A 20,928-nucleotide genomic window follows, 5' to 3' on the forward strand; every position below is an offset into this window, starting at 1 on the left:
AATATAATAATAATATAAATTTTGCACACCAATCATGTGTGCAAAAACAGTGCTTTCATGTTAAATTGTCAGCAGAAGGCAGCTGTGGGACCTATTATCTCTAAGCAGCCCCAAGTGGGCAATTTTTATTGGCTGCCATATCATAATATCTCAATAGCTGTCCACTTGCACCCGCATCAGGACCCACACCCACCTAATATCAACTCACTATCTAATCATAATAATGCTGATCATCGCCACACCCACTAAAGCGTTCCATATTGGTTTGGAAATACGGATTGCCAGAATTATTGTCACACTCTTGGCCGCGACCAAATTCATCCACAGTATCCTCAAATTCGGTTATAAATAACGACCCGTATTTATAATTATGTTAAATTTTAAAAAAGATTATTGTAATTTACAATAGTTTTTTTTGAGATTTTTTGATATAATTATAAATATTTTTTTATTATTTTAAAAATTATTAATATCTTTCTAATTTTAATGGTCTTTTGACAATTAACTCAATTCATTAGTCCACGTTTGATTTTTATTTATTTTTATGGTGAACTGACCAAAATATAATTGTGGAATAAAAACTATAACTCTCTTTATTTTTTTAATTTTTTTATGGATTAAGTGAATATTTTTTTAAAACAAACAATAGGAATAAAATTGATAATTTCATACATCCATCCAAAGATTATATAATATTGCCATACATCGGGGGATATTTGTAATTTTTTAAATAACGAGGGAATATTCATAATTATGCTGAATTTAAAGGAAGGTTGTTGCAATTTACCCTTGTATTTTCCGTCTCAAAATTCGTTTCAATTGATAAATAATTATCGTTTTTATTTTTTGTTCCTAAATATGTATATTTTTTTTACTATTTTGATTATTCTTATCAATTGATTGTAAATCTAATGGAAGATATCACGTGCTATGCATGTGAGGGGGCAAGGAGGCACGGAAAAAAAGATAATCTCCGTCTGATTTTACAATTGATTTACGAAAAGTGTCGAAATTACTAAAAGAAAAGAAGTACCAATTGAGAGACCAAAACTGGAAATGGGGATTATTTAGGGACTGAAATCGAACAAATGATATTGTTTAGGGACTAAAAATGTATTTCTCCCGTACATTTTCCATGTAGTAATATTGATGTATTAATTTACTATTTAATCTTAGTTAGATAGTCGGAAAAGTAAGGTAACATCTCGACTCCACACACTTAGTCTTATCAAACATTTTGATAATGAATAATGAAAAATTACATCGACGTACTCTGAATTTATATTAAATTATACAAATTAATATCTTTTACATTTTGTAATATTATAAGTACATTTTTGATATTGTAATTGAAATTTACATAAACACTTTCTCAAGAAAAAAGCCTAATGCACAGATCCTTTTCGATACATTACGTACATCGACATCTTTCAAAAAATAAACTTGTAATTTTATAATAAAAACTATTTATATAATTAGAGATAACTAGGAGTGTGCAATTTCGGTTAACCAGTCGAACTGAAAATTTAATTTTTACAGATATTTAACATGAATCGAGGTTATGATGAAATCAGGGTCTCCATCAATGAGTGGTGATCTGTTACATTTCTAGAATAGAAACTCGTCAATGTTTAATTAAATTAATTTGATGTTTGGAGTCTAATAGAATTTGGGATTGAAGAATTGAGTCTTGAAATAATAAATCATACCTATTTGAGTATGGTCGATATCTATGCGTAAATAATAACGAGATGTACTGATATTTGACATAATTATAAACATTAAAAAGGCAAATCAATCATGTTGAAAAAAAATGAACAAATCAAAACGAAAGTCAAATCTGAACAAACCATATGAGGCGCACGTAATTTATTCTGACGACTTTTGAGAAATCCGACACCAAAAGAATCAAAATTGGAAAATATAAAAAAACTACAGGACCTCAATTGCGAAATATCAAAAAGTTACAGAGTGTTTTTTATAATTCTAAAAAAATAAAGAATAAAAATAATAAAATACCAAAACTCGAGGGCCAAAAATATATTTAAAAACATTAGTTGTGTAGTGAAGTCATTGTAAAATTCATATAGAGAGAGAGGCACATGAAGAGATAAATGTCAACGTCTGAATCCTCTTTCTTTGAGGCATTTCGTCCCCTTCTCTCTCTCTCTCTCTCTCTCTCTCCAAATAATTAGGTTCCTCATAGCCATTAAAACGCAGTGAAAGGTGTGCTGAATTCGGAGAAGAAGGGGTGAGGGGTGAGAGGAGGAAGATCGATGGCTCAGATACTGCTCCACGGAGATCTTCATGCAACTATATATGAGATTGATAAGCTCCATACTGGAACTCTCACTAAGTTCTTTCATAAGGTACCACCAATATCCCACCTGCCTTCACTTCATTTCCAGTTCTAGAGTTTATAAGTAATTAAAATCAAACAAATCATAAAGCAACGGTATCATACTTGTTTTGAGATTGATCACTTTTTCTAAATTCTACACCAATCACACGATAAGTGCATACTACTTGCTATATAATTGGTTCTAATTCGACTGAGCCCGTTCTAGACTAGAATTTTCCCGTAATATTAGGATGTATATTTCTTTCGGAGAGTTTAGAGGTACAATTAAAGGTAAATTACAATGAGCCCCTTGATGTTTGTCATAATTACAAATAACTCCTCGTCGTTTGAAAAATTACAAGTACCCCTAAAATTAACGGTCGTCTACAAATACCCCCTTACAATGGCCTGTCACGAGGGGTATTTATTAAAAAATCGTTAAGTTTAGGAGAGTGCTTATAATTTTTCAAATATCAATTGTTGCTTATAATATGACATATTTTAAGAGAGTCAAAATTGAGAGCAATAATGCGATATAAGAATATACTTAATATTTTGAGGATATATATTTATAAAAAAGTTACCGTGTTATACGATCTAGCATGGATTGTTGATCAAAGGATGATAAGACGATTACGAAGATCACATATATCTTCGGATCGGGTACGAATTCGGGTAGAATATGGATCCGAGTAGGATAAAAAGTATGCGGACCCTATACATTTAGTTATTTTGATGATGTGTGGGCACTTTAGTCATTTTAGGTAATTTTGTGGTCCTATGCACAATCATACTAATTTAATTATTTTATGATATTTTCATTTTATGTTTTACTCCACATTTTAGACACTAGCATATAATTAAGACTGTACTTTTCTAGAAATAATTATTTTAAATAAACTGAGTTTTCCAATAGTTGAATACAAATTTTAGAAAAAGTATTCAAATATAATATAATTCTCCCTTCTAATATTTCGAGCACTTGCGTACTTGGTCCCTTAGGAATACCCTAATGATTCGGGCTCACTATTTTATTATGAAAATATTGGGTTCAAAACTTATTGGGAGCGTGTATGAGTGGATGCGTGCGTGAGAAAAAAAAAAAAAGGCATTTGCATACTCGACATATGACGCGTTTGATTGACACTAATGTAGAGAACAAACTTTATCTAATAAGTCAAGATTAATACCACTTTAAATTTAAAAGTTAGTTTTTTTAATTTTTTTATTTGTTTAATATATGAATATTACGTGTATAATTTTTGTATAAATAAAAAAATAATATAATTTTTGCACCCCTGAACTATACCTAAAGTGGGTTAAATATATTTTACACCTCTGAACTATGCATGAAGCGCATTTACTAACTTAAACTATATAATATAATAAAATGCCTCCTCACGATATCAACCAATTTTTTTATAACGAAAATGCGTTATTATTAACACTCCCTAAAATATGTCTATTACAATACAAAAAGTTATAATGAAATAAATACTACGCAAAATTTATTATTTTTATAATAAAAATAGAATATTTATAAACTTTATAAATTTATAATCCCTATATTTTTTTTACATTACTGTTCAAATATTTACACAATTTTTGATTCTGATGTTATATATTGAACATTTTTAAAAAATAAATTATTTTATAAATTTATAATATAATTTATAAAATATTATATATAGAATATATATATATACACACTGTAAAATATGCAAATCTACAATATAATCAATCTATAATATTCTATAATTGTTTGAGTAATGATATGTTACAATTAAAATTGAATAAAAATTTGTAAGTTATATAACATATTCTTTTTTATAAAATTATATGCTTTATGTATTTACACATACTTACATGTATTTTTTAATACAAATAATTTACTGTAAAATATATTTGCATATATTGAGCTTCTAAATAGGTTTTGTATTACATAATTTATAAAAAATCTATAAATTTTAAATATTATTTTTATATAAAAATTGAGTAAAATTTTAAATCACTAAAAATTCTATTGGGGAAGATTTTTTTAATAAAGTATATTATAGGGAAAGTAAAACGAAAAATGTAAAGAATAAGTGAGAAGGGCATTTTATCGATTCAATGCGAAATTATTTTATCATAGAGGTTTATATTACTTTTCTTATATTAAAAAATGTATATTAGTAACGAGAATTTTACTTTTTAACTAGCTCGATACTAATATTTTTTTTGTAGTTATTGAGTCATTTTTTTGAAATGATGCTTGTTATAGACGAAGAATTTATGTGATTCATATGCGTCACGATCTCCTCTTTTTAGAGACACTTTTTTAGGACAAACTTGTAAGTCTCATGCTAAAGTCACTACCACTACATTGATTATTCACCTATATTGTAAATCACTGCGGCTTATAATTGTAGTAAATAACCAGTATCTACCAAAGTCAAACAAAATCGAGCAAAAACTTATGTTTTAACTATAATTAATCAATATTCACTATAATTTTATCCATAGTAAAATATTTGCCGCAATTAGCAAATATTTTGACTCGCTTGCGTAAACATATATTAAAATATATTTCAAGTCAATAAAAACTATAACTATTAATTTCATCTAAAATAAAGAATATATCTTATCTGACACGGTTAAAAAAAAACTATAACTATTATTTTTATGTGATAAAAAAATATATTTATTTAACATCACTAATAACATAAAAACACAATCCATCAATTAACTTAAACATGTCTTTATTTTAACAAAAATATATATGAAATTAAAAACACACATTTTCTATTAAAAAGTGAAAACAAAAACCAAAACAAAATTGTTACTCCGGACTATTAGGCCATGTTTACTTCCCGATAAACTCAAGTAAGGTCTTTAGGGGATATTATAAAGGTTCGTTTTTAATTTAAAAATTCGGTACGTTTAACTGTTTGAGTTAAATAGATTTCGATTCAAACAGTCTAAGTAAATATAATATAATTTTTATATATATATTTTTTATTTTATCACTCGAATAACTCATATCATAAAGTAAACGGGACATTAGATGGTAGTTTGAAAATTAGAAATTATATAGGGTTAGTTGCATTTAGACCCCTTCTGAAAATACGAAATTATATATATTTTTTTAAAAAAGTTTTAAAATTATTCTTACCTCTCTTAAAAAATTCTTTATTTACACCCGACCCGCTTCTGTTAGAGTTTGGACAAAAAAAATATTGAAATTAGCAAAAAAATATTACATAAAATTTTAATTTTGATTCTCATTTAGCATTCTCAAGTATATTTGTACTTATAAGAGGATAAATGTAATATGAATATATATGGGGCAGTGATGTTAATATTATTATTTTTTTATAAGCACAAAATTATTATATGAAAAATGTCAAATGAAGGACAAATTAGATTATGTGATTTTTTGTTAAAAGTCAGTAGTTTTTGTCCAAATTCTGACAAAAGGAGATATGTGTGAACAATGAATTTTTATAAGCGGTGTATAATATAATTTCAAAATTTTTTTGGGAAGAAAGTATAATTTTACATTATGAGTGAAGGGTCTAAGTGTAATTAATCCAACCATTTATGTAATTATATCTTTAAATTATGCTTCTAAGTAGTAGTTGAGATCTAATGTCGGCATATATTTATATTAGGGTAGTGGTCCTGATAGGCAGGCGGGTAGTTCACCCTACTCCGCAGCAGCAAATAGACCAATACATAGTGGACAAGTGGCCTTATAAAATCACGAGTTATAGAAATAAATAAAGAAAATAACTTTTCACTAACCCTACAATAATGTAGCTACATGTAATGACATAAAGTTATATTATTTTAATATAAATGATGTGGTTGTGATTTTGATTCATCGATAAAATGAAAATTTGATCCTCGATACAATAATATAGCTGGTGTGATTAAATTTAATGGGCGAATCTTTGAAAGAGAATGGGTTACGAATTACCAAACTAATGAATAGTAATTTGGTTTAAAAAATACGGTAAATTGCAACAACATACCTCTGAGGCTTGGTGTAGTTATAAATACCCTCTGTTGTTTGAAAAATTACGAATAACCCTCTTATTTTAACGGCTATCTAACAATTAGCACACTCCGTTACTCCCCATTAGATTTTCATTCATATTTTATGGTGAATTGATCAAAATGCCCTTATGAACTAAAAAATATAATTATATTGATTTTTTAAAATTAATTAATTTTTTACTGACTAAGTGGATAAATTTTTAATTTTTTTTAAGTAATTGAATTATATGATTGTTAGTGAGGACGTTTAATTTTCCTAATTCTTGAAATTCAACCATTAAATTGTAAAATTCCTGATTAGAATAATTTTTCTTGAATTTTTTTCTTGTTTACATGAAAAAGAGGGTTGTCATTCTTCTTGTGATTCAGAAGAGGTTGATGAATATTCAAAATTTTCTTTTATATTTTTTAATTGATCCGATTTATCAAACTCTACTTCAAATTGAGAGGATTCTGTTTTTTTTTTTTATTTAAATATTGTATTTATTATATTCTCTTTTTCTTTCTCGATTAAGATAATTAATCCTAATGTTTTTGCTTTCTCATTTTTGCAAATATTTCAAAATGTTCTGTTTCACCACATATATAATATCTCTTATTTTCTTAGTTATAATTATATATATTATTGTTAGTTTTCTATTCATTTTTATCTTGCTAAGCTTTTCTCACTATTAGTTTCTTTTCTTAATTATTTTTACCCATTTTCTCTAGCTTCTAGAGTTCTATATTTTGGGATCTTATATGTATGGGATGGTTTCATTTCTATTTCAAATTGAGCATACAATTATCCTAATAGGCTATTTTGAGTCTAATTTTATTTACTAAAATATTGATTAATCTAATTTCATTACAAAAATTTAATCATTTTTGGATGCAAGTTTCTGTTAACATTCTATAAGTATCTTGATTATATTAATCTTTATTGACCATCTATGAATTTGGACTTAACGGACATCATTAGATTCTGAGCGTATCAAAACATCTTATAACACCTAAATGAGGTAAGAATTTTGCATTTTAAATTTTGCAAAAGGGTCCTAATGTGTTTACTTTTATCGGGTCATCGTCCTGTAAAATATTTTATAATATTTATGACGAGCATATATTTCTTCTTGAATATTATTTTTAATTTTTACTTTATTCAAAATTTTATATTTGTCTACTTGAAGAAGATAGTTATTCCACTAACCTTTCAATTGATTAGTAAACCCTGCTATAATAATTTTTGCAATGATTTTGTCAGAATTATTATTTCATTTACAAACAGTGCTATATGTCATCATTCTATGTATAGTATTATAAATTTATCTTTCTGTAAATCCATCTATGTTCCATTTACAGTTTATTTTTTAATATAATTATTTTGATCAATTATTTTTTGTTGTTCATAAAGAACATCCCGATTTGAGGTGTAGGTCTCGATTATTAAAATTTTATTTGCACTGGTTTCAAAGAAAAATGTTTTAGCTTATTTATTTCTTTGGAATTTTTTTCTTTATAATTTGTTAAATTAATAAGCATGAACTCAATCTAAAACCCCACAAGAAAATCCGAAGTGCCATCTTTAGGCAACAACGGGCAACAATGACAACACTGACTTTATTCATACATATAATTCAATTCTACGACCCAAAGAAGCTCTAATCTATTTTTATTCAAATATCTTTTATATTTATCATAACTTAAAAATACTTTATTTTTTTTTTCATTGCCTTTCTATCTCAGTTAACATGGATAATTTAACAACAATTCTAGCCTTTCATTAGGTTGATTACATTATCAATTTTTTTTAATTTTCTAAAAGATATAGGAATTTAAGTAAGAAGACTTACAGATATTAAAGCATTCCTTAGAATACAGAAAATGTTTTATTTCTAGACAAGAATGACAATTTGCAAATGCTTCTGGTTCAACATATGAAGGCTTCTGAAAGCTTAACTACAACAGGGTATATGAAACCAATTTATGGGCGGCAAAAATAAGAAAGATAACAAATTCCTAATAGTATCCTCTATAATTGAGGATTATGTCCTACACTATTGAGGATAAGTGTCTTCCACTATTGGAGGTAGTGCCCCTCATTATTTAGGGCACTATGATTTCTGAACGAACTTTACTATTCGTGAGAGTAGCCTTAAAAATTCTTGAGGCTGCATCATCGCTTACGTCACTTCTTCATGATTTTTGAAAAGCTGTTTCCTTCCGAATTAGAGTCTGATCTCTTGTGGTCATTACCCTTAAATGGGTAATCTTTCGAAAATTCAAAAGCTCTTCCTTTTGATTTTTTTTAAAACCCTCTTAATATCCTGAAAAATGCTATCAAGAAACATTTTTGGACATTTCCTCATAAGGGGTCCTGTGATTCTCTTGCTAAACAAAAGTATTTATTATCTTTATTTACAGCAGATATTTCTATAGGTGATCGGATTCTCCCAAAATTTTCTTGATATCCATTTTAACTTGATTGAGATACTTTTCAAGCATTTGTCGTTTATAAATTTTCCTCCTTTATTTCTAATTCTTTGAGGCAGTTGCTCAAAAGGACTAGGAACTTAATTCTCCTCTTTTCAATTAGAACTTTGTATTCCTAGAGCTTATTCTCCATCTCTTCCAAAGCTTCCTTACCAAAATACTTCTTCGTCTCTAGATTTGTTTGAAGTAATTTATTCCAAAATTTCGAACAAGATCTCCATTTAATACAAGGAATCTTTTGTAGGAGTATTCCTACTTTTGGCAACCGTTTTCGAGTCCATGGTAAAGAGAATCTCATAAAGAAATATAGAGAGACCATTTCAATCCATTTTTTAGATCTCTCTGCCAAAATAACTTTTGGTGAATAATTTGTCCACTCTGTAAAATATCTATGGAAGATTTCAAGAAGGATAGAAAATGACGGGCCATAATTTAGCCACCATTGAAATACCCAAATTGGTAATTTTTATTAAAATTCTAATGGACATATCTTAAAGAATCATGTATGCTTTTTCTTATGATTCTCATGAAGAAATGTCTTATTGAATGCTTCAACATAATCCCAATAGTTAAATTTTATTGGGTTTTTGGTGTTTGGATAGATATATTCCTTTTCACCCAATGGGTTAATTCCTCATTCAATAGTAGTGATAAACTTTTTAATTACTACTTTCGAATAATTGAATTCTCTACTATTGTTGGAATAAGTGTGGGTAATTTAACCATTTGAGTGACCTTTAAAATACATTCATAATAAGCTTTTGGTTTATATGATCCGGCTGTGAATGTAGCTACATCTAAATACCTCTTAATTAGGTACCATGGGTCCTTTTCCCTTTTTAAATCACCATTTTTCAGGAGTATAATTACTTCCTGATGCTCAGTGAATTTGTAATTTACTCATTCATCATCTTTTTCTAAATTTTTTGTGTAGGATGTTGAGGATGATGATTCTTCTTCTATAGTTGATTTCTGTTGTTCTTATTTAAATTTAAGGAACTCTTTGAACACTTCATTCTCTTCCTCAAAAATCGTATTTTATTTTTCTATACCATATATATTATCTCTTATGAAGGACCTGTTTCCCAAATGTATAATTTTGTCTGACGAAGACCTACCTCCTTTTTTATTAGAGGGGTTTCTTCCTCTTCCTCTTTGAGGAAATATTCCTGATAATGTTTTATATTCATAGTATCTAAAAGTTTTATTACCTTTTCTTCATTATCAAGAGCTATACATTCTTCAGTAGTTTATACTATTTGTTAAATTTTCATAAAATCAAACTGTCCAAAATTATAAATTAATTTTGGACTTATTTTTAGAAATTGTCCATTTATTTAGTTGATCTAAAATTTTTGGAATTTCATATTCTTCTTTCATTACATTTTTAACAGAATTAATATGGTATTAAAAATATTCTGCATATCAATTAAGCAAAGTAAAGAGATACTATTGAATTATCTTGTCAACGTTTATAACATGGCTCGGATACCATGAGACATGGCCTGAAGCTATGGAGGGATCAATACATTGCCATTAAATCCATCCATATAGGTACCAGAATAAAAGATAATAGTAAAATTTTAAGAAAAAGAATAAAGATAATAATAAAAGTTTAACTGATATCCTTTCTGAAAGAAGAAGAGGGAAGAAATCCCTCTAATAAAAAAAGAAGGTAGGTCTTGTCCAAATGAAATTATATGGTTGGAAAATAGGTCTCGTATAAGAGATAATATCTTTGGTATAGGAAAATGCAATAAGATTTATGAGGAAGAGAATGAAACTTTCAAGTAGTTACTTGAATTTAAAAAACAACAAAAGAAATCAACTACAGAAGAAGAATCATCATCCTCAACATCCTACGCAAAAGTTTTATAAAAGAGGATGAATTAGTAAATAATGAATTCAGTGAGTATCACGAAGTAATTATACTCCTGAAAAAAGACTCATGGTACCTAATGAAGAGGTATTTAGATGTAGTTGCATTCGCAGCATTATAAATGTATTTTAAAGGCGACTCACAGTGTTGAAATTACTCACCATTGTTCCAACAATGGTAGAGAATTCAGTTGTTTGAAAGCAGTAATTAAAAAGTTTATCACTGGTATTGAATGGAGAATTGACCCATTGGGTGAAAAGGAATCTCTCTACCCAGACCCCAGAAACTTAATAAAATTTAAGTATTAGGATTATGTTGAAGCATTCAATAAGGCATTTATTTATGAGAATCATAAGAAAAAACATACATGGTTCTTTAAGATCTTTCCATTAGTATTTCAATAGGAATTACTAAATTTGGTTTTTCAATGTTGGCTGAGTTACTAAATTGGGTATTTCAATGGTAACTAAATTATGGCCCGATAATTTTTATTTTTCTTGAAATCTTCTAGGAATACTATAAGAGTGGACAAATTATTCGCCAGAAAGTATTTAGGTAGAGAGATCTAGAACGGATTGAAGGAATGACCTCTCTATATTATGAAATTCTCTTTACCATGGATATGAAAATGGTTGCCAAAAGTAGGAATGATCCTACCAAAAAACTTCATGTATTGAAAGGAGATCTTGTTCGAAAATCTTGGAGTAAATTGCTTCAAATAAATCTAGAGACAAAAAAGTATTTTGGTGAAGAAGCTCTGGATGAAATGAAAATTAAGCTCCAGGAATACAAAGTTATAATTGAAAAGGAAGAGAATCAAGTTTCTAATCCTTTTGAGCAATTGTCTCAAAGAATTAGAAATAAAAGAGGAATAATTTCTAAACGACAAATGCTGAAGAGTATCTCAATTAAGTTAAAACGGATATAAAAAACGTTTGGGAGAAATCAGATCACCCATAGAAACATCTTCTAACGATGAAGAAAATAAACACTTCTATTTAGTAGGAGACTCTTAGGACCCTAGTGTAGAAAATAGTCTGGAAATGTTTTTGGATAACATTTTACAGGATATTAAGAGTGCTTTAAAGAAAAAATCAAAACGAAGAGCTTTTGAATCTTCAGAAGAGTACCCGATTAATGTTAATGACCACAAGTATTCAGACTCTAATTTGGAAGGAAGTAGCTTTTCAAAAATCATGAAGAAGCAACATAAGTAAAGACATCAGTCTCAAGAATTATTAAAGTTATTGGTATAAATAGTAAAGTCCATTCAAAATCGTAGTGTCCTAAATAATGAGGGATACTACCTCCAATAGTGGAAGAGACTTATCCTCAATAGCGTAGGACACTATCCTCAATTATAGAAGATACTATTAGAAATTTGTTATCTTTCTTCCTTTTGTAGTCTATATATAGGTTACCTAGTTGCAGGTAAGCCTTCAGAAGCCTTCTTGTGTTGAAACAAAAATATTTATAAATTATCATTTCTTGTCTAGAAATAAAATACTTAATGTATTCTAAGGAGCGCTTTAACATCTATAAGTCTTCTTATTTAAATTCTTGTATCTTTTAGAATTAAAAAAAAAATTCATATTCTAATCAACCTAATGAAAGGCTAAATTATTGTTGTTGAATTATTCATGTTAACTTAGATAGTAAGGCAATAAAAACAAAAGAAAAAAGTAATTTTAAGTTATGATAGATATCAGAGGTATTTGAATAAAAAATAGATTAGTGTTCCTTTGGGTTGTAGAGTTGAATTATAGCTATGAATAAAGTCTATGTTATCATTATTGTTCGTTGTTGCCTAAGGATGGCAGTTTTGGGTTTTCTTGTGACGTTTTAGACGGAGTTTATGCTTACTAGTTTAACAATACGTAAAATATACTCATATTAGCTGTTTCCAAATTTATTTATTTCCTCTTGTATTTGTCATAATACCTATTTATTTATCTTGCTATCTCTCACCTTCCGCTTATATGGACGTATTTAATGGCGAAGTATTGATCCCTCCATGACTTCAAGCCATGTCTCATATTCAATTTGTTATTCCTTTTTTGAAGAAAATAAAAAGTGTTGCTAATACCTTTTCCATTCTTACTTTTAGAAACTTTATTAAATGATCATTTAATACAAATAACATTTTTTAGGAGAAATTATATCAAGGTAATAAGATAATATCAGGTAAATTACACTTTTAGTCTCTATAGTTTCAATTAAACTTTTCAAAACACGTTTTTTGTCCTTAACTTTTACAAATTATTATGAGTTTGGTCCAATCGTTAAAATTGGGTTTATAGATGTTAAGAAGGAGGGAACTGGATGGACCAACATCTTAATAATTTGTAAAGATATAGACCAAAATTGTGTCTTAAAAAATTTAAGGACCAAAAAATTAAGGACCATAATCGTGTCCCAAAAGGTTTAGGGACTAAAGTCGATTTTGACCCAAAGTATAAGGTCTAAAAGTGTACCTGACCTGATAATATCTTTTACAAAATACATTTTATTAATTGAATAAGAATATACATGATGTGGATGTGGTTTCGACTAAGGGATTGAATGAGAAAATTACCTCGACACAATAATACTATTAGATCTTATTTTTCTGCTTAGTGAGAGAATTTTTTGGATATATGATATGTCAAATTAATAAATAGTGATCTGTAATAAAAATTATATTTTTAGTATTTATAGTTGAATAAAAAATTTTATGGTGTTGTAAAGTGTAGGTTTTTGTGGTGTACCTCAGGTGTGGAAGTTACAAATGTACCCTCAATAACCATTTAATATTACTAATATATCCATCAATACATATATTGTGATTTCAATATCTCCAACTTGTAAAATATGATCATATTCAATTGTTATTTTCAAAATGTTCCATAAATAAACTTAGTAAAGAATTCAATATTAAGTTTCGTACAAATAAGTTTACACTATTATCTATAGTAGGACAGTAATTAAATATAAAATACCATTATGTAATTTAGAATTTTAAAAATATTATAAAATTCATAAATTTCCGTACATAGTAGGGGTTTTCATACTAATTCATTTATAAACCAAAATTAATTTCAGAATTTAATTTTTTATACAGGGAGTAAAGTGTTATATTTTAAAAAATATAAAAAGGTAAATTAATATTTTTTTTTCTATAGATTTGAGGAAGGAGGGGATAATTTGCACATTTGTAATATCACAGTAGGTTACTTTCATTTTTTTCTTTATTAATTTTATAGTCCTTAATAATTATCAATTTCAATTAATTAAAAATGCCACCCACCCATATAATTAATAGGCGAAAATTGCAATTTTCGTAATAGTGGTGTTCTCATTTCAGCATTAAGCGTATGAATTTTAGAACTTGTAGAATTCATTTCAGGTAGGCACTTCCAACTTTTCAAACTTTCTTGATGATTGTCTCGATACGTTTCTTGTGAATTCATGCAGGTGGTAGAGGGAATTGAGGAAGTACTGGGTTTTGGAGATACAGCTTCGAAGCTGTACGCAACCATTGATTTGGGAAAAGCAAGAGTTGGCAGAACCAGATTGCTAGCTCACCAACACTCAAATCCTCGTTGGTACGAGTCTTTCCACATATACTGTGCCCACATGGCGTCTCAAGTGGTGTTCACTGTCAAAGTTGACAATCCCATTGGGGCAGAACTGATTGGGAGAGCTTATCTACCTGTTGAGGAACTGCTTGCAGGAGAAGAAGTGGATAGATGGCTTGAGATCCTCAATGATGATCATAAGCCGATACACGGCCACTCCAAGATACATGTCAAGTTGCAGTTCTACGATGTCACTCGTGAACGTTGTTGGGCTCGAGGACTTAAGAGCCCCAAGTTTCCTGGCGTCCCCTTTACGTTCTTTCCGCAAAGGAAAGGATGCAGAGTTACTCTTTACCAGGATGCTCATGTTCCCGACAATTTCATCCCGAGGATTCCTCTTTCTGGTGGGAAGTACTACGAGCCACACCGTTGTTGGGAAGACATCTTTGATGCTATCTCTAATGCAAAGCATTTGATTTACATAACTGGTTGGTCTGTGTACACTGAGATTACGTTAGTGAGAGACACGAGAAGGCCGAAGCCCGGTGGAGATATTACTCTTGGGGAACTTCTCAAGAAAAAGGCCAACGAAGGAGTGAGGGTTCTGATGCTCGTTTGGGATGATAGGACTTCTGTAGGTTTGTTGAAACAAGATGGATTGATGGCCACTCACGACGAGGAAACGGGAAACTATTTTCGTGATACTGAAGTACATTGTGTCTTGTGTCCTCGTAATCCTGACGATGGGCGGAGTATCATTCAGAACATAGAAATCGGCACGATGTTCACTCATCATCAGAAAATTGTGGTAGTGGATAGTGAACTGCCTAATGGAGATGCAGAGAGGAGAAGAATTGTGAGCTTCATAGGTGGTATTGATCTATGTGATGGGAGATATGACACTCAATTTCATTCCCTTTTCAGGACTTTGGACACAGCCCACCATGATGATTTTCATCAGGCAAATTTTAAAGGAGCCACCATACAAAAAGGTGGTCCAAGGGAGCCTTGGCATGATATCCACTGCAAGTTGGAAGGGCCGGCCGCTTGGGATGTTCTTTACAATTTCGAGCAGAGGTGGAGGAAACAAGGCGGCAAGGACTTGCTTTTGGAACTTCAAGAACTTCAAAGAATTATAATTCCACCATCTCCAGTCACATTCCCGGATGATCATGAAACGTGGAACGTTCAAGTGTTTCGTTCCATTGATGGTGGAGCGGCTTTCGGCTTCCCAGATTCACCCGAAGAAGCAGCAAAATCTGGCCTTGTGAGCGGCAAGGATAACATCATCGACCGTAGCATCCAAGATGCTTACATCCATGCTATTCGTCGTGCAAACAGATTCATCTACATTGAGAATCAATACTTCTTAGGAAGCTCCTTCTCGTGGTACTCAAAGGACATCAAAGACGCGGATATTGGAGCTCTACACTTAATCCCAAAGGAACTCTCACTGAAGATAGTGAGTAAGATTGAAGTAGGAGAGCCGTTCAGAGTTTACATTGTCATCCCAATGTGGCCAGAGGGCTACCCAGAGACTGCATCTGTCCAGGCTATACTGGATTGGCAGAAGAGGACCATGGAGATGATGTACAGAGACATAGTTGAAGCCCTTAAAGCAAAGGGAATAGTTGCAAATCCTAAGGACTATTTGACATTCTTTTGTCTCGGTAATAGAGAGGTAAAAAGGAGTGGAGAATATCAGCCCTCGGAGAAACCTGATCCTGATACGGATTACGCTAGAGCTCAGGAAGCTAGGAGAGGAATGATATATGTCCATGCCAAGATGATGATCGGTACATAAACATAATTCGTTTCAATACTTTATTCATCATATTGAACTAAAACAAAAGCATCGGTTTTAAGATTGCTCACACGCTGAAAATCTTTACATTGCTTTTGCTTGCAGTTGATGATGAATACATAATTATAGGATCTGCCAATATCAACCAAAGGTCCATGGATGGCGCCAGGGACTCAGAAATTGCGATGGGAGCGTATCAGCCATATCATCTATCGTGCAAGCAGCCCGCCAGGGGTCAGATTCATGGCTTCCGAATGGCGTTGTGGTACGAGCACATGGGCATGTTGGACAATTGCTTTTGTCATCCAGAAAGGTTGGAGTGCATTCAAAAGGTAAACCAAATAGCTGAAACAAACTGGGATCTCTACACCCGGGAAGTTCTGGAAAGAGATTTGCCGGGACATCTACTTAGCTATCCTATTGGAGTCTCATCGGATGGAACAGTTACTGAGCTGCCTGGAACGGAGAATTTCCCGGACACAAAGGCTCGAGTTCTTGGCTCCGTGGCCGAATTCTACCCTCCAATCCTCACTACATAGTATTGCTACTTAATCCTCAAGTCATGTAATAACGAGACTGACGAAAATAAGGTACATTTTGTACTTATGTATAATAATAGTCTTGAACCGTTGTGTCTACTCGTAAATTCTAGGCGTTTTTGCACATGGACAATTATTCATGTTGTGTGTTTGATGAATTATATTATTAATAATAACACGTTAAAGAAATATACTTCTAAAGAAGAGTAGAAACACAATGCCAAAATTCTATTTTTGGTCCTAGTTAATAGGGCCGTTCTCACTTTAAATCCCCCACTTTTTTTACTTGGTACTTTTAATTTCAAAATCTTTAAATTCTAAGCTAACAACCCTGCCCACCCCGTCCCGTGTTAATAATAAGCTAAAATGCTCGTGTTTTGAAAAAAAAAAAAAAAAAATCCTTTTGAACTCATTTTGACTAAATCACACTTCTTTTCTTTTTTTATTTTAAGGTTGTTTTTTGTTTTTTCAACCTCATAAAAAATAAATAATTTTATTCATAAATATATTTGTTTAAATATTAAAAAACCATAAAGTATATGATTTTTTTAATTTTTTATAATTTAAATTTAAAAATAATATATTAAAGTTTATTTTTTAAATTTAAATATCTATATCAATATAAATATTCATCAATTGTAAAATTATATACTATATATTAACCAATTAAATTATTATTTAACAAAAATGTACTTAAATAAATTATATTATCTACTATAAATAATGGTTAAACTTAAATTATCATTATTTAAAATAAAATTTTAATAATTTTTTTATTGTTTTTAAATGTAAAAATTTTAAAGTAATTTCATAATTGTTTAAAATCATAAAAAATTATACATTATTAAAAAATAAATTATTATTATTCACCATATAAAAATATATAAGAAAATAATTTTCTTTGTAAAAAAATGACTAATTTGATAATTTTATAAATTTAAAGGACTAAAGTGATACAATCAAACTCAAATTGATCATTTTACCCCCAAAAAGTCAAATTCTGGCTATATTTTCACTGAAAAATGATTAGAGAGACTAAATTGAGACATAAATTAAAGTTTAGGAATATTAAAGTCAAGAAATGGACTTGAGGGAATAAAGTGATTTCAAACGAAGGGACCAAATATAATATTTTGCCCAATTAGATATAGGGTAAATTGCATAACACCCTCATGTATTTTTGTAAAATAGCGTGAAATCCACATGTGTAAGTTTGATAGGCAAAAAATCCCATATCCGTTAAAAAAACAAACACAGAGTGGCTCACACTCGGCTTTTGTACGAATCGGCTTCAAGTTTCGCCTTTTTGAAGTTTACTTATTAAGTATGTACATGTCCATTTTGCCCATTTCTTTAATATCTAAATATATTTTAAATTGATTTATTTATATATATTATTGAATTAATTTAAATTATTTATTGAGCTCAAATATATTACAATAAATTATATTTATTATGAAATATATTGATTTAAATATAAAAAAAACTAAATAGTATATAATTTTTAATATAAAAAACACAACACAAATTTAATATTCTAAAATTATCTTTAAATTAAGAATTCATATGAAATATAATTTAAATATAAATACTCCTAAACAGTATATAAAATTTTTAAAATTTAACACATTATAAATTTAATATACTAAAATTATTTTAAGTTAAAAATTTATATGAAATATAAAAATTACTTATAATAATTATATATTATTAACTATATTAAATTATTATTAATTAAAAATATTGAAATAATTTTTATTTTTTAATTATTTTAAATTATATTATTTTTTTGAAAAATATATTTTTTCTTCTTCTTTGTTGCCGGCCATGCTAGCAATGGGGCAACGTCGCCCAAATTTGGCCGCTGCCCCTTCTAGAAGGGGGCGGCGGAACGCGGGCAAGCAAGGTCTCCTCAGTGTAAGTAGGGGCAACAATCACGATAATTTGGGCGACGACAAGTTTGGGTAGTTACGTGTAGATATATACATTATAGTGTATATATAATTATATACAAATAAAAATTATATATTTTAAATTACTTAAGATCTTGACTGTTTATTTTTAATAATTGAGATCAATATTTGTTAAAAGAAAAGTATAATGGATAATTCAACAAAAAAAATTGACGCTGTTAAAGTTTACCTAACGGAAGATGAGAGTATACAACATTTTGAAAAACGCAGGGGGGTTTTTTGCCTATTTTTTAACATAAGGAGTTTTTAGCTAAATTTTAAAATCACAGGGGTATTATGCAATTTAGTACTTATTACTAAATGCGAAAACCCCGAGCTCCTTACTCAGCTTTGACCGATTAGTTTATGTAACGTGGTCTATAAAATTGCTTCCAAGGTTACCGCAAATTGGTTGAAAGTTTTTCTAGATAGGATTATTTCCTCCGCCCAATCTGCTTTTGTGCCTGGCCGACTTATCTCTGACAATGTTCTTCTCGCTTTCGAGCTTAATCATTTTCTTAACACCAAAACACAAGGTGAACAGGGTTGTTTGGCGCTTTCTGGAACAGGTGATGTCGAAGTTAGGTTTCCCCTCGCCTTTCATTTGCCTTGTTATGCTTTGTATTTCCACTATCTCATATTCCTTTATATTAGGTGGTAAACATTTTGGTTCCCTTGCCCTGGAGAGGGGACATCGTCAAGGGGACCCTCTCTTACTTTATCTTTTCCTGTTATGCACAAAACCTTTAGCTCCCTTTTACAGTGTGCGGAATAGGAAGGTCCTATCCGGTGTGTAGCAGTCTGCCGGGTGTGCTCCAACTATCTTTCACCTCCTCTTCGTTGATGACAAGCTCATCTTCAGTTAAACGTCCTCAGAAGATTGCCAGGCTATCTGTGCGATTTTGGAGACGTACAGAGGGGCTTCAGGCCAAGAAATAAATTTTTCCAAATCGGTGGTGACCTTTAACAAAACACAGGGGATGATTTGTGCCAACATCTTGCAGTTGAACTCACAATCCGAAGGGAGAATAAGATGGAGTTGTATTTAGGCCTCCCGTTTAGAATGGCTCGATCAAAGAAGGATTTGTTTACTACCATTAGGAATCTGATTTGGAAAAAAGTACGGGTTGGAATGAGAAACTACTCTCACAAGCGGGCAAGGAGATACTAATCAAGGCCGTGCTCCAAGTGGTGCCGTCATATGGAATGGGTTGCTTTAAGTTGCCAATCACCTTATTGAAGGATATCCAGACTATGATCTAAAACTTTAGGTGGAGTAACTGGGAACAAACAAAATTCACTAAGTCTCATGGAATCTATTGTGTGAGAGCAAGTTGTTGGGCGGTCTTGGCTTCTAGCACCTCCACCTTTTCAACCTTGCTATGTTGGCCAAACAACTATAGCGCATCATGAAGCATCCAGACTACCTACTTAGCCGGGTACTCCGTGCTTGTTACTTTCCCTCCGATGACGTGTTCATGACTACTTTAGGCAGTCGACCTTCCTTTACTTGGCGAAGTGTGATGGCAGCCCATGATCTCTTCCGTGTAAGCTGCCGATGGTGAGTGGGCTCGGGAACACATATCCGAGTCTAGGCTGATCCCTGGTTGCCGCGGCCATGATCTTTTTGACCCATCACCTCAGCCCCTACTTCTGTAACAAATATGCTAATTGATCTAACCTATGATGAATGGGACTCGGGGAAGAATAAAGAGTCGTTTTGGCCAGTGGTCAATGACCTTATTCTCAGCATCCATCTTAGTCATATTGGTGCACCAGATTTGCTGATTTGGCACTATTCCTGTAGCAGTATCTTTTCGATATGGAGCGCTTACCATCTCGCTTTCGTACAATTGAAAATCTTCCTTATTCAAGTTTCTCACAGAAGCATGAACAATAATGGTGGAGGAGAGTTTGGAAAGCTAAAATACCCAACAAGGTGAAGGTGTTTGTGTGGCGGGCTTGTCATAATGCTCTTCCAACGGGGGACGACCTTATTCTAGGCCTCTCAGTGGAATGCCCGTTCTATCAATGTGCTATAGAAAATTGGTTATTATCATTTTGACCCCCTGTGATATATCGGAATATAAAAAATCTCCCTATGAAATTTTTAATATAAAAAATTTCCCCTATCTTATGAATAAATAATTACACCGCCCCCAGGTCAATTTGAGCTTATTTTTTTAGAAACAATAGCTAAAATACCCCTTCTAGTAAACCGATCAAACTAGGCCTATTAATATATAATTATTTTAATTTATAATATATATAATTTACAAATATTAAATTATATTTATAATATATAATTATAATTTATAAAAAAAAATCAAAATAATAATTACA

General features: G+C 30.6%; 1 protein-coding gene across 1 annotated transcript; it reads left to right on the top strand.

Annotated features, from left to right (window-relative positions):
• LOC105162121 (phospholipase D alpha 1) lies at positions 2,086-16,822 on the top strand. Its single transcript, XM_011080071.2, has 3 exons — positions 2,086-2,369; positions 14,187-16,086; positions 16,200-16,822. Exons 1-3 carry the CDS (start codon positions 2,277-2,279, stop codon positions 16,631-16,633), a joined length of 2,427 nt encoding a protein of 808 aa, XP_011078373.1. The 5' UTR covers positions 2,086-2,276; the 3' UTR covers positions 16,634-16,822.

This window comes from Sesamum indicum, linkage group LG5 (assembly GCF_000512975.1).
Source record: "Sesamum indicum cultivar Zhongzhi No. 13 linkage group LG5, S_indicum_v1.0, whole genome shotgun sequence".
Lineage (NCBI taxonomy): Eukaryota > Viridiplantae > Streptophyta > Magnoliopsida > Lamiales > Pedaliaceae > Sesamum > Sesamum indicum.